General features: G+C 40.9%; 4 protein-coding genes across 7 annotated transcripts; all 4 read right to left on the bottom strand.

Annotated features, from left to right (window-relative positions):
* Positions 1-310: 310 nt before the first annotated feature.
* Positions 311-8,604, bottom strand: mtmr2 (myotubularin related protein 2). Of its 2 annotated transcripts, none has more exons than XM_086013214.1 (16): positions 8,330-8,604; positions 7,607-7,691; positions 7,491-7,514; positions 7,350-7,416; positions 7,184-7,278; positions 6,996-7,100; positions 5,955-6,059; positions 5,788-5,871; positions 5,157-5,306; positions 4,251-4,439; positions 3,958-4,143; positions 3,515-3,721; positions 3,346-3,438; positions 3,163-3,276; positions 2,140-2,316; positions 311-2,035 (listed from the first exon to the last, which is right to left on the bottom strand). In XM_086013214.1, the coding sequence occupies exons 1-16, from the start codon at positions 8,407-8,409 to the stop codon at positions 1,871-1,873; spliced, it is 1,926 nt and encodes a 641-aa protein (XP_085869340.1). In that variant the 5' UTR covers positions 8,410-8,604; the 3' UTR covers positions 311-1,870. The 2 variants fall into 2 exon arrangements, with proteins under 2 accessions (XP_085869340.1, XP_085869341.1); XM_086013215.1 differs by having other exon boundaries at positions 7,350-7,413.
* Positions 8,605-9,042: 438 nt separating this feature from the next.
* On the bottom strand, positions 9,043-10,919 carry cwc15 (CWC15 spliceosome associated protein). The gene is made up of 7 exons (XM_086012607.1): positions 10,859-10,919; positions 10,402-10,544; positions 10,202-10,314; positions 9,886-9,989; positions 9,700-9,810; positions 9,423-9,586; positions 9,043-9,348 (listed from the first exon to the last, which is right to left on the bottom strand). The coding sequence occupies exons 2-7, from the start codon at positions 10,530-10,532 to the stop codon at positions 9,219-9,221; spliced, it is 753 nt and encodes a 250-aa protein (XP_085868733.1). The 5' UTR covers positions 10,533-10,544; positions 10,859-10,919; the 3' UTR covers positions 9,043-9,218.
* Positions 10,920-11,763: 844 nt separating this feature from the next.
* LOC147133223 (uncharacterized) lies at positions 11,764-15,045 on the bottom strand. Of its 2 annotated transcripts, none has more exons than XM_086012709.1 (2): positions 14,947-15,045; positions 11,764-13,391 (listed from the first exon to the last, which is right to left on the bottom strand). In XM_086012709.1, the coding sequence occupies exon 2, from the start codon at positions 13,385-13,387 to the stop codon at positions 12,101-12,103; it is 1,287 nt and encodes a 428-aa protein (XP_085868835.1). In that variant the 5' UTR covers positions 13,388-13,391; positions 14,947-15,045; the 3' UTR covers positions 11,764-12,100. The 2 variants fall into 2 exon arrangements, with proteins under 2 accessions (XP_085868835.1, XP_085868836.1); XM_086012710.1 differs by having other exon boundaries at positions 11,764-13,388; positions 14,947-15,014.
* Positions 15,046-17,023: 1,978 nt separating this feature from the next.
* Positions 17,024-22,110, bottom strand: plp1b (proteolipid protein 1b). 2 transcript variants are annotated; one of them, XM_086012929.1, is made up of 7 exons: positions 21,949-22,110; positions 20,300-20,486; positions 20,064-20,220; positions 19,675-19,852; positions 19,383-19,456; positions 19,053-19,118; positions 17,024-17,818 (listed from the first exon to the last, which is right to left on the bottom strand). In XM_086012929.1, exons 1-7 carry the CDS (start codon positions 21,950-21,952, stop codon positions 17,747-17,749), a joined length of 738 nt encoding a protein of 245 aa, XP_085869055.1. In that variant the 5' UTR covers positions 21,953-22,110; the 3' UTR covers positions 17,024-17,746. The 2 variants fall into 2 exon arrangements, with proteins under 2 accessions (XP_085869055.1, XP_085869054.1); XM_086012928.1 differs by lacking the exon at positions 21,949-22,110 and adding an exon at positions 20,768-21,886.
* Positions 22,111-25,057: the final 2,947 nt, after the last annotated feature.

Below are 25,057 nucleotides of genomic sequence, written 5' to 3'. Positions count from 1 at the left end.
TTTAACCGCGGTTGACTTTACCTTACTCAATTCACATCTTTTTCTTTGTGTCATCTGTAGAAATCGGACAAAATAGCCTATTTTGACAATGTGAGGAGTCAAACGTACAAAGATTTGAAAAATGTAGGGAGTAAACAAGTCATCAGAAAAACATGAGTACAGATAAATGAAAATTGTACAGTACTGTAGTGTTTGTACTTCTCACCATTGCTGTACTCTATTCTATAATAGTGACAATCATAGCATTGTTTCGTCACCCTTAATTTTTGTGCCAGCCAAATCAAAAGGAATAGGCAATTTCACAAAAACATGACAGACAACAGAATAAGCATTTTTAATACAGTTAACATTGCTTAGTTACAGTGAATTTTTCAGGTTAAAAAAATTGGATGTTAACTGCTTTAGAGCATTGCAGCAATCTACATCTACAAGCCCTTTAAAACGTTGCTACATTATATAATAATACAAGTTACATAAAATCTGTTAAAGTAGTTTATGGAAAAGGGAAACTAATGCCTCAAAGCACATACTAAACCAAAAAAAAATTAACAGGGACATGCTAATCTTTTCGAAATATTTGCAATTTATTACGGAAGAAAGGCACAACATAAGGCATCGAACCTGAGATTATTAGCACAAATGTCCTTTGGGTTTCACTATCATTAGAAACACTTACAGCTATAAATATATATATTTGTTTAATTGTAGGTTTCCTTTTGACATGCAGTGTATAGTATATATTAATAGTTGTAGCTGTTCTGGACAAGGCACATAATCATTCAGATTACTTAAACTGGATGTTGATGCAAATTATTAGCTGTATTATACGCACTGTCCTGAATATCATTGTATATCTTGGCAGCTACATTGTTCTGAATATCATAATGTACAGTATATTGGCAGCTAAATCTAGAGTAAATGGCCCCTGTTGTGTGTTGCCTAGGAACAAGCAGAGCATGTCTAAAACTGAATATGTTTATGTTATGCGATAATAAATAATGTTGACCATGTCAATGGCACACAATGAAGACAAAACATTTGGTCTAAACTAAAAGAACAGGTTTTAAAACCAAACAAAAAAAAAAATTTTTTATAACACAGAAGTGGAATTTTAATGTCAAAATTAGCCATTAGCCAGTGAATTTCTTTACACTAGGTTCAGTTGTATTGTTCTCAGAATAGGAGAATTCACTTTTCTCATGTAGTGTGTAGGGCATAAATATCTTACCAGGGTGACATTTAAGGACATCGAAACCTAACAATACTGATTGGAGGTCAGTCAATATGATAAATGGTGTTCAGTATACAGTAATCCCTCGCTACTTCGTGGTTCGAGTTTCGCCGGCCTCAGTGCATCGCGGATTTTCAAAAAGTACTCATCAAAAAATAAAAATGAAAAAAAAAATACAGCTATATCGACAGCCATACTGGGGAAAGTCACGTTGTTTCAAAGAGATAGTTGACTACATACTTGTAGTCTAGTTACATACCCACAGGAAGTACAATGCGCGATTGGTTCCCGCCGCGAGATCGATCAATGAGAGCACGGGTGTATTTATCCTGTGAGCTGGTTGGCAGCTCAACTGGGATTTTGCATTACAGTATAATGCATTTTGCATTTTATCCAAAGGTCCTTGTTGACGTTATTGTGCAAAGCCAAAGTTGCCATGATTGTGGTCCCCATTACCGCACTAACCAAGGGATTACTGTACTTATAAGTATGCTGAAAGCATACACTCTGCTCGGTTATTAAAATATTTGGAGATGTGTTTTTCGCCAAAAGCGGACTTGCAAGCTGTATCCGAGTGACAAATGTACATCAGCCTCTTACTACTCTTAGGTAAGAGGATAGCATGTGAGTAGGGTGTAGTCAAACAAAAGTCTGTACTGGAGTGATGGAACGTGTTGGAGAGCCCGCCCGCTCCGAGGAAGAAGACGCTGAGCGATTTGTCACCTCCCGCTGCAGCTCGTCCACTCTCTTCTGCAGCTCAGCACGCTTTGCCAGCAGTTCCTTGTGGCGCTGATGAACAGGTTCCTGGAGTGAACAGGTGACTACACTGGTCAACAACAATGGAAGGTTCGATTTGGGCTCACTGAAGTCAGGTCTTCAGTAGCTCATAAACAAGTGACTCTTCTTACCTGAGGCCTCATACGAGGGTTCCAACGTATGTAATAGCCCACCCAGAGCTCCAGGTGGCGCAAGCTGACTACAGGAAACAGCACATGATTGGAGAAGTTTACATATAAAGGATTGGTAAACTCCTCCAGCTGGCTGTTAATGTACGACCACAAGGATACGGTCCTCTTTGGAATCTCCTGTAAAACAGACATTCATGTTGTTTATAAAAAGCGGAGGTACTTCAATTAGAGTTGTTAACTTAGATTCACCATGTCAACCTTACAAAATTCAATAGATATTGCATACAAACGGAGCAAGACATGTAGATAGATATATAACAATGCTCAGACATATGTTCTCTCCTTATAACTACTAATAATAAAAATAACTAATATTACTACAGCATCTTATTGAGTCACTTGCAGCATCAGTAGTAGTACAGTTTTTCGTTTGTCTGCATGACTGTAGTAATATACTGCTTCCAGCACAATTCATTGCAGCATTAAATCATGACAAAAAAAATACACTAGTCAACAACAAATTTTAATCAGAGATGGCTTTATGTGTCCATAAGTGTGTTTTTAATGCAGATTCCAAAAATGGCTTACTTAAACTTCACCTATAAAAGCTTGTGTAATACGGATTTTTTCATGTCATTTATAGCCAAGATATTTCAGGAAAAAAATCCACCCGTTACTGAACCTAACCATGAATACATCAATATTACAAAATATATTATTACTGTATATTACTCATTATTGTTATTATATTACTGTGAAAACCTAATGTGCAAGACAAAAACCGAGGGCAGATTCAGAATCAGCGCAAAAAAATCTCGAAAAGATTACTTGCATCTCTGATTAAAACATTTTGGGAAAAAAAATGTTGACCAGTGTTATTTACATTCATCACTTCCATTCATTTCTTCAATGGGGAAATACAATTTGAAGTATGAATTAAACTCTCATCTCAAAGCACCACCATACCATGTTATTTAGAACCAGTGCACAAAAGAATTCAAGGAAAAACCTGAATGCACGTACTTCCTTCAGCCTCTGCTGTTCGCTATTACACAGGAATGTCCCGAACAAGCAGCTGTACAGATGGTCCAAGATGGTCACCAAGAAGAATTCATTGAACTCAAAAGCTGCAGGAAACTAATCCAAACAGTTATCGTGTTATTACTGACACTCATTCAAAAATATGCTAGCTACATATCTGCTCACCTGTCGAGTCAACTGCCACACACAGTCGACAAACTGAATAAAAACAGGTGAGCGATCTGCATCTGTGTGGTTTTTATCGCCGTGGCCGATACGCTGAAAGGCAGAGGAGTCGGGAATTTAGAGCGCACCGTAGTTTGAGAAGGACAGGAGTACGCAACAGAAAGATTACCAGCTGGAAACGGTGCCCGAAGCTCAGCCATTCTTTCTCCAGCAACACCTGGAATCCACGAATGGTACGGTAGTAACCGTCCAGCATGAGCATGGCCAGTGAGGTGAGCTGGGCTGTACGGTCCCAGCCGTCGCTGCAGTGCACGACCACCGATGTTTTGCCAGACTCCACCTTGTCTGCAATTCGCAGCGCTCCTGCCAGGATCAACTACAAAACATGCCACTGTGGGGATATAAAAAGTCTACACACCCCTGTTCAAATGGCAAGTTTTTCTGACCTATAATCTGTTCAGCTCAATTGATAATGTTATCTTTTAGAGAGTGGAAGTAAAAAAAAAAAGACATCATATGGTTGCACAAGTCATAATGGCTATTTTTGTTGAACAAAGTTTAATATTTTATCCTTGTACCTTATTCCCCCCAGATGCACATCATTTGGCTCACCTTGATGTGCTCGAGCCAGTGAGTGGACTCCAGATTAGAAAGCCAGTGGGAATCCTCAATGTTGGGGTAGACAATATCCTTCAGCTTGCGGAGCGACTCTCTCATTACATGGATGTTGTGGATATCCAAGAACACCAACTCAGCATTTTGATAAGCATCCTCGCTTTCATATCCGCCGCCTTTCATCTGAGGTCCAAACAAATGGGATGTGATTTGATGAAGGTTAACCATTTGTTTTGACCTTCATGTCCACACGTCAATCACAATGTTTTTCTTCCGACTACAGCGCAAACCTTGTTAGCAGCAGCATTAACACTGGGTCTGGCATCGAAAATGAAGAGTTTATGAGACTGGGCGTTGGCGTCCATGATTGCCTGCAGGTATTTTTCATCCTCCTTGCTCCGTTTCCCGTTCACCCCGACCATGGGCTGACTGCAACGTGTGACTGTTGCCTGGCTCTCTGGATGGATCCAAGACAGCACCTATACAAAGAGTTTACATACTGTGGATATAAAAAGTCTTCATACCCCTGCTCAAATGGGAGGTCAAAGGAAACAAGCAACACACAATGGGGCATATTCTCCCATGTGCCGAATCTCCATTTTTTTGGTGGTTGCGCACACATTTCCAGTTTACACAGGGAAGGTGTGTCATAAATCATTAAAAGTCAGTGAAAAATAAATGACTCAAAGCGGAAGTCAATCCAAACAAACAATTTTTTTTTTCTAAGAATATGTTCTATGCAGGCCCACTAGTTGAAACACAGCATTCTGATTAATATTGTGTTTGTGGAATATGAGTTAAGCGACAAAATCCACCCATTTTTAGCTCTGAGGCTGGCCATTTTGTCACTTCTGTCGACTGAAAATGACATCACACACCCTCAGGGCTCAGATAATGACCAATAATAGCTCAGCTTCAGAAAATAGGTGAGCCGTGATTGGTCGTTATCTGAGCAACTGTATCATTATCAGTCAACAGAAGTGACAAAATGGCCGCCCCCTGAGATGGCTACAAACGTGTGGATTTTGCTGCTTAACTCATGTTAATCATTTTGCCTTGTTTAGAAACTAGTGGGCCTGCATGGAACATATTCTTGAAAAAAATATGTTTGGTATGACTTACACTTTAAGCGTAAATGGGAAAATATGCCCCAAAAACAGCTACACAGAGGATGATGAAACAGAACATTTACTCACAGGTATCCTTCCCTTCGCCCGGAAGGCTGCCACTCTCTTTAGCTCCTCATCTGGAATGTTGACTGGAACTGCCATTGTTGATGGGTAGGTGTCGCACAGCTCGTAGTGATCATTTACCTTTGTAATCCTCCAACTTTCATTGGGAATGCCCTTTGTGACACACAAATATCCAAGGTTTGAAGGTCCATTTGACCATTTGCAAAAGCCCAGTTGTGAACAAGCAGAACAACTTTTATTCCCTTCCGTTTATGTGATTTCTGCGCTTACATTTTCAAATGATGCAAAGGGTACAATAATAAATAACCTGTACCGCACTAACTTAAGACACCCTTTTGTTGGTGTAACAACCGCAATAGCAGACTATACTATTGTCTTTTGATAGTTGACAAAGTCTGACATTGTCTTCCTTGTAATAAACAGCCACATGCCAAAAAGAAAAAAAAATGCAATTTGTCCTCCATTCATTTGTATTGCATCATGCTGCTGTAATGTTGCACTGCTGACACAGCTGAGTCACTCACTCACACACCCTGGCTGTAGAAAGACAAACCACCCAGGATTTATTGTTCCAAACCGCATACTATGTTGAGCTGTACTGAATACATTTGATGGATTTGTTAAGATGAAATACCTGTCTTTTGTATTCAGAGACTGCGTCGTAAACCTTCCATCCATTCTCAGGAAACACTTGTCCATAATCAAAGGCAAATATTTGCTGGAGAGAGTAGGAGGAATTCGATCAGTTGCTGGGTTGATAACAGCTCTAAGGGACACCAACATGGTTGATATATCACTCACCAGTCCGTTGGAGACAGGAAACGCAAATTTCATCAACACTTCGAAAATGGACTTCCGGAGGGTGTCATCCATTTGTTTGTGCGCAAATCGCAAATTACGCATATCCTGTGTGGAGCAAACGGGTCATGGTCATACACAGGACTCAATAGCAGCGTACAAACATGAGCTTCATAGTAAGAAGCTAATAAGCACCCTGTGTTAATCCATCCATCCATCCATTATCTGTACCGCTTCTCCTCACAAGGGTCGCGGGGCGTGCTGGAGCCTATCCCAGCTGTCTTTGGGCAGTAGGCGGGGGACACCCTGAACTGGTTGCCAGCCAATCGCAGGGCACACAGAGACAAACAACCGCACTCACAATCACACCTAGGGGCAATTTAGAGTATCCAATCAACTTACCATGCATGTTTTTGGAATGTGGGAGGAAACCGGAGTGCCCGGAGAAAACCCACGCAGGCACGGGGAGAACATGCAAACTCCACACAGGGAGGCCGGAGCCGGGATCGAACCCGCGACCTCTGAACTGTGAGGCGGACGTGCTAACCAGTCGACCACCGTGCCGCCTCCCTGTGTTAATGTATTGCTAATTTCAAGGCACCCACTTAAGAGCAGCACAGTTATCACCTCAGATAGACTCACGGGTTATGACATACAACCTGGATTGCATAATGAAATTAAATATAGGCAGAACGTAATATCACAACATCTGTCTTGTGGTACAGACTGCACTGCATTGTATCATAAGGTGTTGACACAATTTTGTCGCTCTAAATTGAAACACTTCTTCAGTTTGATGTCGTGTGGTTTGACATCACTTTAAATTACAATCACAGTAACAAAGATGTTCCTAAATTAATACCACGCTGACAGCGTCAGTCCGAATTGTGCGTTATCATCTGCCACAGCGCTTGCATTGAATTTCATGAGTTACCAAATGAAGTAATATAGCGAGCGTATTTGTTTTTTAATGAGACAACACTGTCAAGTCGTCTTTGTCTGACATCTCAATTAATATCAATGGCCATGTTTGTGCTGACTTACCTTGCAGACTAGGCCGTAGGACACATCACCGCGGCTTGACGCGCTGCCAATCTTCTCCACACGACTCACAACCCCAAGGGGCAAATCCAGCACAAAAGAGGGCTCCTACGAGTTGATGTTATAGTAACACAAAGTCATTTTTTTTATCTCTATCTTGTATGCAGTAAAACATGAATGAAACATCATACCCTGTCCATGCATTTGAAGAAGAGTCTATAGTTGCTAACTGTCACTATTCCACGCAGTGCTCCAGTGAAAGGACAGAAATAGGTGACATCTTGAGCTGTAAAATTCAAGTCTTATTAAACCACTAAAGGGTTAAATACAATGGAAGCAAGCAATAAACACTCATACCCATATCTTGCACAACTTCATTTGGAAGCAACTGTGGTTCCTCTTTATCAGAATCTCTAAAAACCTGCTAAAGGCAAGACACAATTAGGAGTGACAAAGTCCTGTTCAAGTAATTATGCAAGAATAATTCAGGGCTTCTACCTTTACATGAATTTTTGACTTGACCTGAAAATAGAAAAACAGTTGCATGACAGTCAAGAGTTGATTTGAGAATCATGTGTATTTATGGGATTAACGCCATTCTGTTCCATACTAACCCTGATTTCTGGGGAAAACTCCGGTGAGGTGGCCGTGTCAGACAACATGGCAGAGGAAGGTTTAACCTGGGCCGAACGCTCAGAGCTGTCAAGAGATAACCCTTTGTTTTACATTGCAGCCATTCTGAAACCAAGACTTCACGCCATGACAGAACAACTGCCATCTACGTACCCGACAAAGCCGATCACTATGTTGCAAATTTAATGCATTTAAGTGTCTGTTATATACTTTTAAAAAAGCAATCCTAGTTACTCCCACTTCCGAGTGCAAGGAATATAAGATGGAGGATGTTTGGTTAGTTTAAATAATTCGAGTGGAAGTATTTTTACATGGCCGAACTCAATAACTGGTGCATTGATTTTCAACACCCAGAATCGTCTCACATTAGAAGAGCGAGGGCGCTGAACTCAAAAACATTGTCCTGTGGGCGTTGGTCAGACTTCACCATCTGCCACAAACTCCGATTAATAAATATACATTTTGAACTGCACGTTGTAATATTTAGTCCAATAATGAAAACGCAATATTGATATTTGACACAGCTCCCTATAGGCAAACAGAAACTGTCAAATTCATTTTGTCGCGGGACACACGACTTGTGGTTTGGCACAAAACCCTCACTTATTTTATGAGAGCAAGTGCAAGCTTCAGTTATATAAAATCAACACAGAATTAATATTTTCGTTAGTTTCAAAACTTTTAGCTAGCTTAACCAACGCTACCTGGACAATGAATCAACACTCGGATGTCGAGAAGAGGATTGCTTCGATCCCAAACTGTCGATACTTCCAGTCTTCTCCATGTTATTCTGTTCTCTTTTCTTGATGTATACAATTCGGTGGCTGCAGTGACGCTAGAAGGGTATTTAATCCCCAACTAGAGTACTAAAACCAGCAACAAAAGGAAGCTGCCATGTTTTCCCAGCAGCCTCAATCGCTTTTAAGGAGAACTAACTGCAGCTCCTCCTGTTGGTCCAAATTAGACTTGCAGCCTCTCGGGGTCGTTATCTAACGATTGATTGATAAGATAGACAAAACAAATACAAGGTTATTTTAAAACGAAGATACATTTAAAAACGTTTCTTAACATTAGCACACAACTACCACCAAAATGCCTCTGAAATCCAGTTTTTCCTGGCATTTATTGATCGCTACCAGAAGCTTTTGTGAGAACACTGACTAGTATTTGGAACTATTCATAATTGTCTTGCATTGTTGTTTGCACCCAACACGCCTTGGGGACGTACGGCAAAACACCCCGTCCTTGGTTTCGTCAGAAAATAACACACTTTACTCTATGCATTTGCATGAGATCTAAAGTGTTGCTGTTAGCATGTTGACAGAAATAAGAACTTCTACAGTATGAGTTATTTAAAATGTTCATTGTAATTGCATTGTTCTAAATGTCTAAATTCAAATAGGATTAAAGAAAAAACTTTCAGCTTGATTGAATGTTTTATCTTTATTTTAAGTATGGCAGTCACATTTATATACAAGATTAAAGTTGTTTAAACAAATGTAAGAATGCAATTCAATGACAACATTCTTGCAACAGAGAAACTAGACTAAAAAAAAAAAGAAATCACATGGATACACGTCAGTTTTTTTTTTTTTACTTCACATATTTCTCCATAAATTTCTTATGAAACTCAGAGCGCAGAGTATCATTGATGAAGCGTTTCTCCTTGCGTGCCTTGTCCAATCCTTTTGCGCAGTTCTTAAACACCACATCATCATCCCACCTGGACAGAAATTATATCAATTGTTGAAGGTGAGCATTAAGTGTCCAAAAATATGCTGTGCATGTCTGCATTACCTTCTCTTGACCTTGAATGCGCTCTGATTCTGAGCCATTTGTTGCTGCTGCTGCTGTTGTTGTTGTTGCTGCTGCTGCTGCTGCCCTGCCAAATTAATCAATGGATTGCCACTCAATATATTCTCCATTCGGATCCTCTCCTCCTCTGCTTTCTGCTCCCGCTCCTACGATGGAAAAATACAGCAAATACATTTCCCAGATATAAAAAAAGCAAGCAACGGTTTTAACCTAAAATGCCAAAGCGCATTCAAATATTCTTTGTGAATTGATAGTCCACCCTGCGTTCTTGCTCTTCAGCTCTTTCTTTCTTAATCTTCTCCAGTTCTGCGAGAAGGGCTGCAGTGTCATCATCATCACTATCGTCCTCGGAGTTGTCATCCTCATCATCCTATTTACAAATCAACATGAGTGAGGCGGCTTTTTGAGTATGCTCCCAGTCTGGCGGGATGAACGCAGTACATACCTCAGTAAGGGGATCATCTGCATCAAGATTGGCTGCTGGAATTTGATCCAGTCTGGGTCTCTTTGAGGATGAAGAGGATGAAGAAGAAGAGGATGTGGTGTGCTCTGGGGAATCAAGAATGAATTGATTGTCAAACAAGTTACTTGTATTTTGTATCAAATGCAGAGCTGTCCACAAATTTACACTAAAAGAATGCCCTAATGCAAAAAATGCTCCTCGGCTTAATATAGGTTGTGAAAAACTGCCTTCACACAGGACATCACGCCGGGAAAATGCTGGCTTACATGGAGAGATTCCAAGGGAGCTAAAGTCTAACCTCTTGGTCCCCTCTCTCTGGTCTTCTCACGCACAGCCACACGCTCCCTCTCCTCCAGCTCCCTGCGGAAGTCACGGGCACGCACTTCCTCGGGGGCATCCTGAGTAGGCTGCCTAACAGACAAAACACGTGACAGAAGATTTAAAAAGAGTACTTACATGTAAGCACTTGTAGCCGAATGTTAAAAAACATCTACTGACCTGTACTTGATCTTTGTGTGACCTGGAAGATCTCGACTAGAATATTGCTTGGACAGTGCACTCAAATCACCTTCCCCTTTCCCCCGCCCTCCTCTGGCCGGTTCAAATGTTGGTCTTGCAGCTGTAGTCATCGTGGACGGCTTCTACTTGACACAGGAACGACAAGTAAAGCAGGAATTAAAGTACCGAACCATAAGGGAAGAGTCGAGATCTTGAAAACAGGCAGGCACCGACACAACACGAGTGGGCAGTATTACTGGGAGCCGTGAGTAGTTTGCTAGCTAGCAATGCTAAACAAGCTAAGAAGCACACAAAGTTGTACAACAATATTTCACAGTAAAGAATCAAAACATTTCAACCCCCCGCCCCCAACAAAAGGCATATCACGTATAACAATCCACCCTGCTTTCAAAACGCTAGAAAGTAGAAACAGATATACTGTAGCATTCATACTTACACGACTATCCGCCTGCGATGAAGAAAGGATCAGCTTCCGTAATTAATACGTCACGTCCTGCACCCCCCCCCCCCCCCATAAGTAAAAATGATGCATTGGGAGACACTCGGAATAAATGAAAAATGTATAGCTTCAAAGACAGTAACATATTTGATAAGATCCGGGATTTTACGACGATTATTGAAATAAACAAACAAATGAATAAATAAATACAACCGTGGCTTCTTAAATAGCTGTCTTTCAAAACACAGATCAGATGCTCTTCAATTTTTATGGAAGAATAAAATACATATTTTTAAAAAACATATGCTGTTAGGAGGCGGCACGGTGCCGACTGGTTAGCACATCCGCCTCACAGTTCAGAGGTCGTGGGTTCGACCCTGGCCTTCCTGTGTGGCGTTTGCATGTTCTGCCCGTGCCTGTGTGGGTTTTCTCCGGGTACTCCGGTTTCCTCTCACATTCCAAAAACATGCATGGTAGGTTGATTGGACACTCTACATTGCCCCTAGGTGTGATTGTGAGTGCGGATGTTTGTCTCCGTGTGCCCTGCGATTGCCTAGCAAACAGTTCGGGGTGTCCCCTGCCTACTGCCCGATGACAGCTGGGATAGGCTCCAGCATGCCCGCGACCCTTGTGAGGACAAGCGGTATAGATAATGGATGGATGGATATGGTGTTGGGAATAGGTGCATGGGGACTTTTTTTTATTCTTAACTTTGACTCTTTGAATAACACTTTCAAGATTAACCATCTGGGATGCATGTAATCAGTCTAAATAGCTCCCATTTTTTGCTAATCATCTTGTTTAGGTTCTGTAACCAATAATTATTTTAATAATCGGTTTATCTGTCGATTATTTTGTCAATTAATTGATGAATCGGTTTTGATATCCATCCCTTTATTCAAAAACATGCCATTATTTCAACAGTGCAGAAAATTCACAAACTGTTTTTGTCCATAACAGGTCAGAAAATAGGCAAAAATGTTGATCATTGTTTTCCAAATTAAAAGCAAATATTTTATTTTGATTCAACACAAAAATAATCACTCCCCTTTCATGGAGGACTACATAAACGTACTGTTGAGAAGCTGAAATTCCAATTATTTGGATAATTTTAAATTAAAAAAGGTATCAAAACCATTAATTGGTTATCAAAAATAATAGTCAATTGGTTGTTGATTAATCATTGCAACTCTAATCTGGTGTTCATTTGTTATGTTTGTAAATTACAGAGCAATCAGATCAAAGTCCAGGAGCTATGAGGCCTCCCACAACATGCTGTGCCGATGTAGACAAGGCGCCCTCAGCTTCAGGGTCCACGATGTGCGATGACAAATGGGCGTCATTATATGGAAAGTGGCTCACAGGGTACATGCCGCATTTCCTGAAACTTTCCTTAACTATCCCGATACCCTCGTCCTCTTTAGCCACCTGATACGCCCCTTTGAACACGCCTGAGAAGTCTTTCTTGCTGACCGCAAAGACAGTCGCATCAGTGGCGTGCATCTCATCTATGAGCACGGCAAACCGCTGCTTGATGAGCGGAAATAGGCCGGCGTCTAGCGGCTGCAGGATGTGAGAGCAATGAGGCGGCAGGCACACGAGCACGATGCCCTCCTTACGGGCGGCCTCCACCACTTCCAGGTTCACGGGGGACTTGTGGCCATCGAACATGAGCAGCAGTGGCCGCTCTTTAGGAGCATACACCAGGAAGTGTCTGAGGAACCACTTTTTGAAAAGTTCGGAAGTGACACATCCCGTATCGGACCAGCCGTAGAGGGCATCTGACGGCCCTTGTGTCTTGTAGCACACTCCCCCCGGGTAGGCTTTGGAGTAGACGATAAACGGGGGAATATCCTTCCCTGTGGCGTTCAAGCAAGACAGGACAGAGATGTAGTCCTTGGATCCTGGCATTGACCTGCAACCCAGACTGGCAGCTTTGGGGAGAACCACCCTCTTCCGAGCCAGCTGAAAACCCATCTCATTGCAATTCCAGATGTGGTGAGGCTTGTCCCCCAACGCGTGAGCTTCCACCACAGAGCTCAGGAGGTGAAAAAAATGATCCAATGCTTCCTTCCTGACATGGACCGTCCTACCTCGGACGACACTGTCTGCTGGTTGAATCGTAATGTTCTTTTCTTGACGCTTCCTAAAGTTGAGCCACCAGGTCTGGCCCAGTTTAGAAAAGGCCACCCGTCTGTGTTGACGCTTGTAAATGGAAGACGCAAAGGACACCAGCTGCTGTTTAGTGAGCGGGAATCCATGCTTGGACATGTATAAGGAGAACTCCACCAACAGTTCCTCGTCAGAAGATGTTATAAGCTGTGCGGGCCCGCTGCGACTCCCTGGGGTTACTCGTCCGCTGACCCGGTCCCCCAGTGAGGATTTGGGGACTCCGAATTCCTTGGCTGCTTTTCTCACAGTGCACCTCCCCGACTTGACCTCGATCAGTGCGTGCTCCATAGCTTCCTCTGTCCATTTCTTTTTCTTCTTCCTTCCAATTTTGTCAAGATGGTTTCTTGAAGGCATGCTTCTAGGATGGAGCAGAATACACAGGTGAATACAAAGAGCTAAATGCTAAACAATCGGTCACAAGGAGCCCCGTTTTACCTAATTTAGATGAATTACATAAACAACTAAATTGTGACTGTGAAACTATATTTGGAGGAGATTACAATATAAATGAGTTGGACAAAAGCGGAAAGAAAAAACTAAAAACAACATACTCCAAACAGATTTCCAGCAAATGATTAAAGAGCTGACAAAAAAATTACCAAAGGCAGCAATAGTCTCACTGATGTAATCTTCACAAATAGAATTGAAAGAGTGCCAAAAACATAATTTCCTCACTGGCCTGTCCGATCATAACATGGTTCTAGTATGTCAGAAATTCAAGCAAAAAATGTCTACAATCTTGGTGTTATAACTCAGCAATCAATCAGAGGTTACTGGCATTCCCCAAGAATAAAATGACTCAAATTGAAAATGATTTACAAAACTGATTAACTGAGATGATGTTACACACACTCATAATGTAAACACCCACCGTACTAGAAAGGAAATATTAACAGATTTGATGCAAAACTATATTCGGTCATTGAAATATCAATTACGTTGCAGGGCAGTATCGATGTGCTTCTCAACTAAGAGGACAGTCAACAAAAAGGCTGGATTAAAACTTAATAGGCTGAAACTAAGTCAGGTATACAAATGTAAGTTCTTAAGTGTTATTTTAGACTCTTTCCTTTGATCAACATGGAGAGAGGTAATGCAAAACTGTCAAAACTAATTTAAACTGCTTTGAGTTTTATTGATCAATACACAAAATAGTCCGTGCATGTCATGCTATTTTTGAAAATATCATAGTACATTATCATATCATAGTACGATTTGGGGCTAAGCAGAGGACGCTCACACACATTATTTAGGTCACGATCCAAACAGCCAAGTACTATAATTAAAACCCACTAGATGGCACCAGTGCCTTATAGCACCAGTGCCTTATAATCAACAAACAATACATTTTGACAGCTTTCTGGGCCTCTTATTTCTAAAACGTGTTTTTAAATGTACGAACAACCTTATTCTCCATGTACCTGTTGATAATAAACTCAACCATGGAATCAGGACTCCTGACCAAACTATTGCAATCTCCCACGTTCATCTCTTATTTGTTTGTCCTTTACTTTGGTTCTGAGCATATAGCTTAGTGTTTTTTTTTTTACTATATACCTTATAACTTTAACTGTGACGCCAAAATAGGGACAGGGGTTAATATAACCTTTAGATGAGTATGCACGGCATCTGTTTTTGTACAAATAATGTAGAATGCATTTGCCTCTGTTCAATTTGAATCTATGTCTTTACATACATATTTATTAAAACTGAGCACATTTGAGAAACTGCAGGATAAGCAAATAGCACTGAATGCTTCGCAGTCAGTGGATATGGAGAAAATGATTGTACATCAGCCACCACTTGATTGACGTAACGTCGCTTTTGTATAGTGTATAAAAATAAAATAAATAAATTAAAAACACATACACACAAATTACGGTTGCTGCTTCTGCAGCCTGAAAGTTATTTACCGATGAAAAGACGCCAGTGAGAGTAGAAGTGAAGGTAGATTTTCCTATTTTCCTGTCGCGTTTCCTCTAACCTGGAAATGGATCGAGAGCGTTTCAAAATAAAAGTGATTCACTTCCGCCTGCAAAATCGTGGAGTGGTTGAAAAAAAAAAATATTATTATTAAAAATATCCTGCCACATAATTTTCTGGGTATTGACCAGCCCTTTTTCGAATCTATATCAAAATAAACATGATTCTATATTTATAAATTATTCTAAGTTGATGAATTAATTATTTCCCCCCTTGTTTCAGTTTATGAAGAAATGTGAATACAACTTAATGCAGATCGAATGCTGTACATCATTACATTTTTTTATTAATGAATATTGACAACATTAATATATTTGTGGTACAATATTATGGTAGATATTAGCGTAAAAGTATAGCTAGATCAACAAATAATTGCATTTAGAACTAACCGATGTCAATCACCGTAGTCTTGTGAGGAACTGTAAATTCTTTACTAGTTTGCACTCTTTTAAAAAAAAAAACTATACTGCAAATGTGACAGAAAAAAAATAAATTATTTTTTAATTCATGTACAAGTAATATGACAAGTTGTGTGGAAAGAATATGCACTTGGTCAGAAATGAAAGAAGTAAAGTTAGAATTTGAGAGTTTCGCCTTCATAAGATTAAAGATGCTGACTTCAAGAGTATGTACCGTCGTCTTTTTTTAAATTCTATATTCATGAGTAAATAATGCATTTTTCCAAAGGCCTCCCACAGTAACGCATGTTGTGGCAGAATCAAATAAACAGAACAAAGTAGAACCAGATGAAACAGAAAAAAAGGACACATGTGTTGACCAGTCTCTTATCAAATGCTGTGAGGACGCCTCAGATGCCTCTGCAGTCGTTCCATCTCAAGTCAGTCAGGATAGAAAGACAAAGGAACACCCAGAGGCCCAATTTCTTCTGTAGGCAGCTGAGCAACCAGTTTTTGTGTTTACTTCCGAAACCAACAAAGAAACTGCTGATGCATTCCATCACCAATCATATTTAGAACACAATGAGAAAACTGCTGTGATCTCCTCAGTGGGAGAGCAAGCAGTTGCCCGCATAACTTCAGAGATGGATGATGTCAATGCATCAACTGAGTAGCACAATGTAGAATATAATGATGATATATAATGTACATACCAAATGTGTAGTGCCTGATTTTAAAGAGGAAAAAGAGCTGAAATCGAATCTGAAAACCCCAAAAAGTAATTGGTTGAATATTCTTTGCATGACCATAAAAACATAACATCTTTTGAGGACGTAACCAAGAGTGAATCATAGCCTATAGCTCTATTCCAGCCAACACATTTGTAATTGGTGCTGATATTTTAACGCGCTCTCGCTACTGCAACTGAATCTATGATGGAAATGTCAAGATTTGAGTCATCAAACCTCCTGTGAAGCGTCACCTTGAATGTGCAAGGTCTCTTTTGTCTTTTACTCACCAGTTTGGATACACACACATATATATGAGATATTTGAAGGGCATGCACTACATGATGATGTAGTGGTACACTCATTGTGGAAGAAACGTGGGTTCAGTTGCTACTTGAGTGAGAGTGTGACTGCAAACATTTGTGGCCTGTGATTGACAGTTGACCAGACCAGACTGTTGTCTGACTGTAGCTTGAAGTCAGCGAGGATAGACACAAGCTCCCCAAGCAGAGTAAGAGCTAGCTGGCCCAAAAATAATATCAGCATTTCTCTAAGACTGATTGGTCGGAGCAAACCAAGTTCGACTAGCAAAACATGTCTTGTTATAAAATAAATACAATGTTGACTTTTTAATCTGCCCTGAGCCCCTATATACATTACAGCCTATAAAAACCTCATTGTACTACACTGTGTTTTACCCCCCCAAAAAGTTCAATAAAGAAAACTAGAAGTTCTATATGTTTTCATTTTTTGGGCTTAAGGATGTATCAGGTACAATCAGCAATTGCTGTGATATTCTGTCATTATCGTAAAAAAATCGGTATAGTGAGTTATTATGTAATTTCACTGCCCTATTGCACTGTACAAATAATACAGCCCCGTTGATTAAACACAATTTTATTGAAAACATGCAATTTGTAGTTACAACAAAATCACCAAAGTTAATGTCTTTAGGACTCAGTTATAAATGCCCACACATGCCAGAGCTCAATTTTTGGAGCAGGCTGACGTGTTAAACAGAATTATCGGATGGAAAGTTATTATATGCGTTGCAGGCATCACCTCCAATATTGAATACATGGCTTTGTCTTGCCCCCACACAGTGGTGTTTAAACAAAGCAATTATGTGAGTGACAGTGAGCAGGGTGATACAACACAACACTCCAGACAACTTTGGTACATTCACTTTCAAACCGCACAATCAATATACACAATGCCGCCGAGACAGCAGCCTCATTTTCACATACCCAACGTGCATGTATCTGAAAGCACTGAAAGGGGTGAAAAGCAAGTTACTCTTTGCAAGTGGAGCTGTATATTATTCCTGAAATGCCGGACATCACACCAGCACTGGCACTAAAAGTCACCAAAAAGAGAAATGAACAACAATGCTAAGAGAATCATCCGAGAGGGCGGGAGTCTTCATCTCTTTGTAAGTTGTTCACACACAAGACACAGTCGTGAGGAATGTTACTGGATGCATTTAAGAGAAATGCAGTGCTAGCAAGTAAACCGGATTGGCCGTTTCCAGGAGGATAAATGACACCTAGTATTGCATGTGTGACAGCTAGAGGACGCCATCAACCGAGGTGGGGCTGGAGCACTTAGCGTACTCCTTTCCTGCCGAGGAACCGCAAGACTGCATAGTTATAGGTGGTTGCAACCAAAAACAGAATCTGCAAAGCAAGAATGTATTGATGAAGAGGAGATGAGCAGGAAAACAGCCTGCAGTAATAGAACATTTGCTTCGGCACACTGGCAGATGTTAACAATTCTGCCTTTGCATGCAGGACAAAATGTTGTGTAAGGGGATAAGAATAGAATTAAAAACAATTTCATTATTTATTTTTGATGGAACGAAATGAAAAAAATGAAAATGTCAAAATCCCAAAACATGACCTTTCCCAAGACATTACCAGTATGGGTCATTTGAAGTTGATTAGAATGCTCTGGATCAGTGGTTCTCAAACTTACCACCTAGAAAACACACAGAGCTGCTCGCCAGGGACGCACTGTGCTGCCTTGGTTAATAAGCCAAGGTTTCTCAGCGAACACAGTTAGATTAAAAAAAAAAAAAATCACTGTAGTTTTGCATCTAACACTGCAGTTGTGTTTTCCATGTATTGAATATTCACCAGTATGTTGGGGATAATTTTTAGGGTTTAATTGTTATTATTTTTCCCAATGAATTTCAGTAGGTCTCAATTGTATGCAAATCTTGGCTACTCGTGGGCAGAGAGGTCCCAAACCCTTGCGAATTCCGGTGTTCGACTCTCCAGTAAAAAATATGTTTTTATAGATTGGAAAGATTGGTCCATTTTCTGATCGGATAAGTGATTGGTTATTGTTTTTTTCAAACTTGCTGATCGGTGATTGGCTCCAAATTCCTCATGGTGTAAAACCTACTGGTAATTATTATTATTTATGACCTAATATTATTGTGCCACTGCTCATTATACTGTTCGAACATTAGGAAAAGAAAAAAGATAATTAAATAATGATTCAATTAAAATGTATTGCACATAGAAGTTTCATTCAATAAAAGCAACAAAATTAATGATTAAAAAAACAGTTATTAAAGAGTAAATTTATGTGGAACTGAATTGATATTCGTTCTTTCACTAACCACCAGAGAGAGCCCACATATCACTAGTGGTGCTCATACTACACTTTATCACTTCTCTAGATTATTCTATAGAGCCCTACAATGGTGCAAAAAACGTAGTTCTTAAGCATCTTAATAATTGTCATAAATATCATGTCCTGATCAAACAATTTCAATAAAGAACATTAATCAAAATCTGACCAGGGTGTTAATGATTCTGGTCTTGAATGTACAGTATATTTATTATGAAAGTAGTAATCTTGACTAAAACCTAAAGCATGACAATTATTAAAGCCATTTCTCACCAATGCTAAGAGGGTGATTCCAGCACCAGCAAATGCAGCAATATACAGGTCATAGGTGAGGTGAAACTGAAAGAAATAACAAATAAAGCTTAAGTCTCGGGCAGTCACACTCATTCATAAACTCAAAGTACCTTCAGGATGAATACAGCACACTGATTCTGACCCCTTGTGTGTACGTGTGTGTTGTCCGAGTATGTAATCGTTCTCACTTCCGCACCAATTTTGGACAGTTGTTGAATAGTATCAGTAAGGCAGCATACACCATAATTCATGGAGAGGAAGTTGTGGTGAAAGGGTGCGTAAAATGGAATATGGAAATGATCTACTCACTTCGCTCGTTTTGCAAATAGATGCCAAGGTCATTCCGCAAGTCTTGCCCGGCATTGCATTCCAAGGAAGCAGCCCTTGAAAAGAGACATGACATAAGTGATGTATCTCTTACCAATGAAATATTTACACCCTTTGTTCATTCACTTGCAGGGAGAATAAACAGCAGCGAAGAAATTCAGTTGAACTAGCTTTGCATTTACGTAATCCCTAATGATTAATTCATTGTCTTACAAAATGGCATTAATATTCTCATCAGGCGCACATGCGGTCAGTCATTATAGGAGCATCTCACCATATTGCCTGGCGTCCATGCAAATCCAGCCGTGTTGATTTATGCTGGGGGTAGTTTCAGCCAGGATGTTGATGTCGTGGCAGGTCTGCTCCATGTTGAACAAGAAGTAGACCGGAATAGCAGTGAAGGCAAACACTGCCAGCCAGATGAAGGCCAAGATAAACGTCACAATGATAAACTGTTGAAATAAAAAAAAGCGGAACATAGGGTCATGGGAATGCAGCAAGTTGCTGTGTGATGAATGTGGCATCACCAAGTCTGCTATTAACCATAATTCATTTTTTTGGGAGTTGTAAAAAACAAAGCATTCCCCATCGCCGAAATGACCCGATGACATCACTGCCCCGCCTCGCCCGCCGCCTCTCCCTCCCGTTTGACCTTGTGCTCACCGTCAGGCTGAGGCATCGCCCACAGTGGGTGCTCCTAAATTCCCCGAAGGTCTGCTTGACTGCGCTTGTCGTGTAGAAGCCTTCAGCCAGCAGCAGGATACCATAGAGGAAGAAAAATGAGGCCAGACCGTAGATGACGTACTGGAAGTATTCGACACTGCACGGGAGGGAGGAAAAGGTCAGACGGGCAGGAAGCCCAGACGAATTTAAAGAAGAAGAGTGGAAAATAGACTCACAAGGAAGCCACGACCTCATAGTCCTGCTCGTTGCGGGCGAAGTAAGTCTCGACCAGGACTTCGGTCTGGGTTAAGGCTTCGTGCCCGCAGCCACAAAATAGAGCCATGCCTGCATAGCACAGCAAGGTGGCCACCAGAGATGGGTAGGGCACTGCCCCCAAACACCGGATACAGCAATCATAACAACCTGAGGGGGCATAATATATCAGCACACAGGCGGCACATACCGCGCACAGAACCACACAGCACATCTAAGCCTGGATGGGGAAGCTAGCCCGCAAATCCATCAGCATACAACAGGAAAGAAAGAAAGCGGCAACCAACGAGCAGGCGATCAAACAAAGAAATCACTGCTTATTTCAAGAACATGGAGTGCATTCTCCCCAGTGTAAGCATCTGAAGCAGGTAGCAAACACCCACAGTGTTAATAAATAAAAGCAGTGGCAGAAATGGGATAGAGGAAACCACCTAAGGCTTTGCAAAGCCAAGGCTGCCTGACCGGAAACATGCTGCTTCTGATCCTGTATTCCACAACAAGAAAGATCCCAAGATGCAAACTTCAGTCTGCCTACAAGCTACCACAAAATAACGCTGCCGGTGCCGATTTCATCTGCAATGTGAACGCTCATCGGCTTGTACGGGCACCTTGACGCTTGTGCGCGAGCTGGTCCGGCCCTCCTTCTGTGGTGGTCACAGGCGTCTCCAGGCTATAGAGAGATGGTGGTGGAACGCTGACTTCACAGCCTCGAAGAGAGAGCGTCTCATTGTGGCCGGACACAAGGTAGCCATTGTCACCGCCGTGGGACAAAGGGCGGTGATGTCAAGCAAACAAAGACCTTAGAGCCACACATGCTCTAGTAGAAGTGGCCGCGGGAGGTCAGCAGGTCATCACTAGCAATGTCAGGCCATCCTGACACACCACGCTGGTACCAGGGCACTCAGTGTCAGGTTCCACGGGGATGGAGTGGGCGCAAAGTTGCAAACATCAATATTACATGGTGAAGCATTCGATTGTTTGACCAAACGACTTGAAGTGGGAAGCAACCGGGCCGCCATCTAAATATAAATAGAATCAGTAAGAAGACTGCCGGGGATGCAGTAATGATAATGCCTGTAGACGCCCACACTTCAGCTGGACTCGGCAACGCTGAGCTGAGTGGTGAGGAACGGTTTATTAGGCCTTAAAGGGCATCACTGCATTTAGTTGATGCCGGCTAATCAATACGGACCTCAAAACTGGACACAAATTGGTGCACTTGCCATTTTGTAAAGGGAGATCAGAGGATGTGAATCATGTCTCATGGTAGTTTTCAAATGAAAAATGATAACACCAATTTTGTGTGTGTAGCGACGAGCTAAACCTCCTCATGGTTAAAAAGGGTTCCTCGGTGATAAGAAGGGATTCTTGCTTCACTAAAAAGTGTGTAAAACTATCAACTCTCTACTAAACAGGTAATATAGCAATGGTGAAAACCGAATGAAGGGAAAAGTTCAAATAGAAATACTGCTTCATCTTCAAATGCAAATGAATGCAAAATGATGACCAAGGTCACAAATGACATTTTACAAGCAATATTATTACATTTAGAAATCCCCAAATGACTTTCATAATAGATGAAAAGGAATTATTAAAAATTCTGTGCGCTCACCCATGTCCAGAAAGAAGTTGGGAGGTTATTGAAGTTTCTGCCGCACGGCTTCCCAACTCTGATATGAGGATATGAGAAGTTATTCCCCGCCACTCCTATATGAATCTGACTCGCGCTTTTGTCTCATCAACAATAGATGGACCACATCACCCCAAGTGACATCTTAAAGTCACAAAGTCCCATTTCAGCTGCCAGACATTATTTATAGAGCCATGGGTTCAGCATTGGTGACAGGCAGGTCACACATTTCACTCTATGCTTTTTTTCATTGGACTTTTGTGTTAATTATTCTTTTGCTTCTACTCGGGTAAAGAAATGAGTGGAGTGGCTTGATTAAAATGAGCTTTTGTGTCAACTGGCTAAAATCTTACTCTAATTAATATGTAGGATCTGTTTATGAAAAAAAAAGCTCGCTTTTGATTAACATAATCACAGAGGTGCTCTTGCCAAAATATCTTTATTATTGCAATTGTCAGACTGCACTAAATCACACTGAGAGCCGTTTATATTTTGAGATGTAGCTACATGGGAGTCAAAATATTAGGTACAGTTTCGATTATGATGCAGCGTGAGACTACACCATAACAAACTATAATAGCAATTAAAAAAACATTACATTTGTTATATTGTCTTTCAAAATGCAGCATTATTTTCTATAGAAGACAATTTGTTGATAGAGCTTTTGTAGTGGATCTAATTAGTTTGTGCAAGTGGCTCTTATGTAGCTAGTCTTACTAAATGTATGACTTAAATATACTTTTCCGATTGATTTTACACGTTCAGTAAAATATAATAATAACAATAACAATAGCATCACATTAAATCCAATATGCATGTGTTTAGTTTGGGGTCTGCTTTTGAAAATAATAAAATAAGTAACATTTCAGTGATGGTAATTTGTTCAGGTCGAGGTTCTTATGTTTAATTTCCAAAAGACCTAATGAGTTGCATTTGCTTTAATTTAAATTCTGTATTAATATAAAGCGAAAACATGAATTTCATGTGCATCTAAATTAAATTTCAGTCCAAGTAGAATTGCGCAGCGTTAAGAGGTGTGCCCGGGAAAAGGTAGTAAAACAAATCGAAATGCCAGCGACGGACATTGATGAAGTTGTCTAACAAGGGTGACATTGACAGTCAGGTCCAGCTGCTGCCCGCTTTCCTCCCTCCCTCATTTGACCCAGTTGATGTCAAAGCTGGGTTCAGTACAAAGGGGCCAGTGTGGAACTGGACACAACACTGTGCTATGCTCCCTTTTTGGGAGCAATAAGATCCTCGTCAAATTTTTCCACGCCATGCCCTTTTGAGCGCAGCTGAAATTTCTTCCTCTATTTTGACTCTATTCAAAGCAGCACACCACCGGTCATTGTTAAAAGAAGACTGTGAGAAAGCTCTTATCATCAAGGGTGGCATTTACCACTCAGGATTGCACCATATCGCACCAGCTTAGTGACTGATTTGTTTTCGAACAAAACTGAACTCCTCAAAGATAGCTTGTATTGTGTGGCGCGAGTTTACAGTCTGTTGCTTTTTGCGTTCAGAGCAATAACATATCGAGTAATTAGCGCCTGAAGAGGATTGATAGCACTGGCATTGTTGAGCTGAAGGAGGAGAGTGGATAAGGGCCGACACCTTTGAAATCTCTTGGAAAAGTGTGTGAGGCAGGCCGAGAGAGATGAGAAGCGTTAATTAACCTATAGCAGTGGACGAGATTTTGGGACACGTGGTTATGATATTCCTGTTGACATATCAAAAAAAAAAAAAAGAGATTAGGATGAGTCGTCTTTAGCTCTTAGGAGGGCTAGGGAGAGTCCTTTATGTAAGTGTATTCAAATGGGAGGGGCTGCAGATGGCGAACAGGGAGATGCGAGCGGCTCACATTATGAATGATCATAACACTTAAACACTGCCTTAAAGTCATTAGTCAGTGCATAAATGGACTTTGAACAAACGCATTTGTCTCCGAGCTGCCGTCCAGCTCACAAATGCCATAAGGTGGAATCACTTGTGTATCATGCCACCATCAGCACCACGGACAGCTACAAACCAGGCAAAGGGGAATTCTTTTGTTATCTCGATTGTATGTGGCATGTGATAAAATTGTTATGCACTGGACACGGAGCTATACGTGTGTTTATACAGAGAGAGGCGGTGCTGTAATAATATTTGCACCTCCTCTTATCTCTGCCGCGGTAATCCGTGCTGGGAAAACAAACGAGCGGCCATGAAACAAACAGGCAAGCATTTTGGAGGGCACGCATAGACATTGTGTCAGAAGTGAATTCAGTGGCAATGACCTCCCGCGGTGGAGTATTTGGTTTTCCACTTGATGAAACAACTGCACGATTTAGCCGGTTTTATCTAACCATGTCTTTCATGCTAACACGTGGGGAAAGGTCACGTGAGGGATGTTAAGGATTGACAGTAAAGAAAGAATGTGCATAGGCAGCCCTTATTGTATTCATTTACAAGGACATGGCAGAGAAATACAATGCTGTTCAGGTAATTGGGCAATAGTCAACAACGGGTTTACAGTATAAAATATCTGTCACATAACTTAGCTTTACATTTAGAATGTTAGTTCTGCATGCCAGTGATTCTAAAAGTGTGGTATGAGTACCATTAGGTGGGATACTGGCTCTCTCTAGTGGAACGTGAAAGAATCACTGAATTAACATTACTGTACTATTCAGTCGGATTGGACTTTTAACAGCAGTACAGTATAATGCATTTCACGTTTAAGATTAGATTTCCCATGAATTAGCTGATGTGCAATGTATTTGGATTGAATCAATATTCCCAGAGCGGCGCATTTTACTACAAATTTAGCGTCCGTTTTTCATTATTCGTCTGCAGCGTAGATACCCTTCCGTTGTCTGTCATTCACACTTTTTTATAGGCCGGTCCGCCTCTAATTTTAAACGGGCCTCCGTCAGCGATTCCGACTAAACCTTCACTAGCTACAATGTGGCCAGTGACAAAAATCGGTTTGACACCCCTGCAATGTAAAGAGAAGGTGAGTGATGCCATTTAAAAGTAGAAACGTGATTATATTCAGGAGTTAATTATTGTCACAATTTAATAAGGCCTATTTAGCTTTTACAAAGAT

This window comes from Filicampus tigris, chromosome 17 (genome assembly GCF_054856515.1).
Source record: "Filicampus tigris isolate MCC_2025a chromosome 17, RoL_Ftig_1.0, whole genome shotgun sequence".
Taxonomy (NCBI): Eukaryota; Metazoa; Chordata; class Actinopteri; order Syngnathiformes; family Syngnathidae; genus Filicampus; species Filicampus tigris.
This window is presented reverse-complemented; position numbering and strand designations above follow the sequence as displayed.

Bases quoted from the DNA above. Each gene is read 5' to 3' on its own strand.
- plp1b (XM_086012928.1), bottom strand. From the start codon at position 20,807: ATGTTTCCGGTCAGGCAGCCTTGGCTTTGCAAAGCCTTAG. The intron at 19,853-20,063 runs GTGAGCACAAGG...TTATTTCAACAG, and splicing joins GGCGATGCCTCAGCCTGACG to TTTATCATTGTGACGTTTAT. The intron at 19,457-19,674 runs GTGAGATGCTCC...TCTCTTTTCAAG, and splicing joins CATGGACGCCAGGCAATATG to GGCTGCTTCCTTGGAATGCA.
- mtmr2 (XM_086013214.1), bottom strand. From the start codon at position 8,409: ATGGAGAAGACTGGAAGTATCGACAGTTTGGGATCGAAGCAATCCTCT. The intron at 4,144-4,250 runs GTTTGCGCTGTA...TTTGGACCTCAG, and splicing joins TTAATGCTGCTGCTAACAAG to ATGAAAGGCGGCGGATATGA. The intron at 3,722-3,957 runs GTGAGCCAAATG...CATGTTTTGTAG, and splicing joins ACTGGCTCGAGCACATCAAG to TTGATCCTGGCAGGAGCGCT.
- cwc15 (XM_086012607.1), bottom strand. From the start codon at position 10,532: ATGACTACAGCTGCAAGACCAACATTTGAACCGGCCAGAGGAGGGCGG. The intron at 9,587-9,699 runs GTGGACTATCAA...TTTCCATCGTAG, and splicing joins CTGAAGAGCAAGAACGCAGG to GAGCGGGAGCAGAAAGCAGA. The intron at 9,349-9,422 runs GTAATGCAGACA...ATTTCTGTCCAG, and splicing joins GCATTCAAGGTCAAGAGAAG to GTGGGATGATGATGTGGTGT.
- LOC147133223 (XM_086012709.1), bottom strand. From the start codon at position 13,387: ATGCCTTCAAGAAACCATCTTGACAAAATTGGAAGGAAGAAGAAAAAG.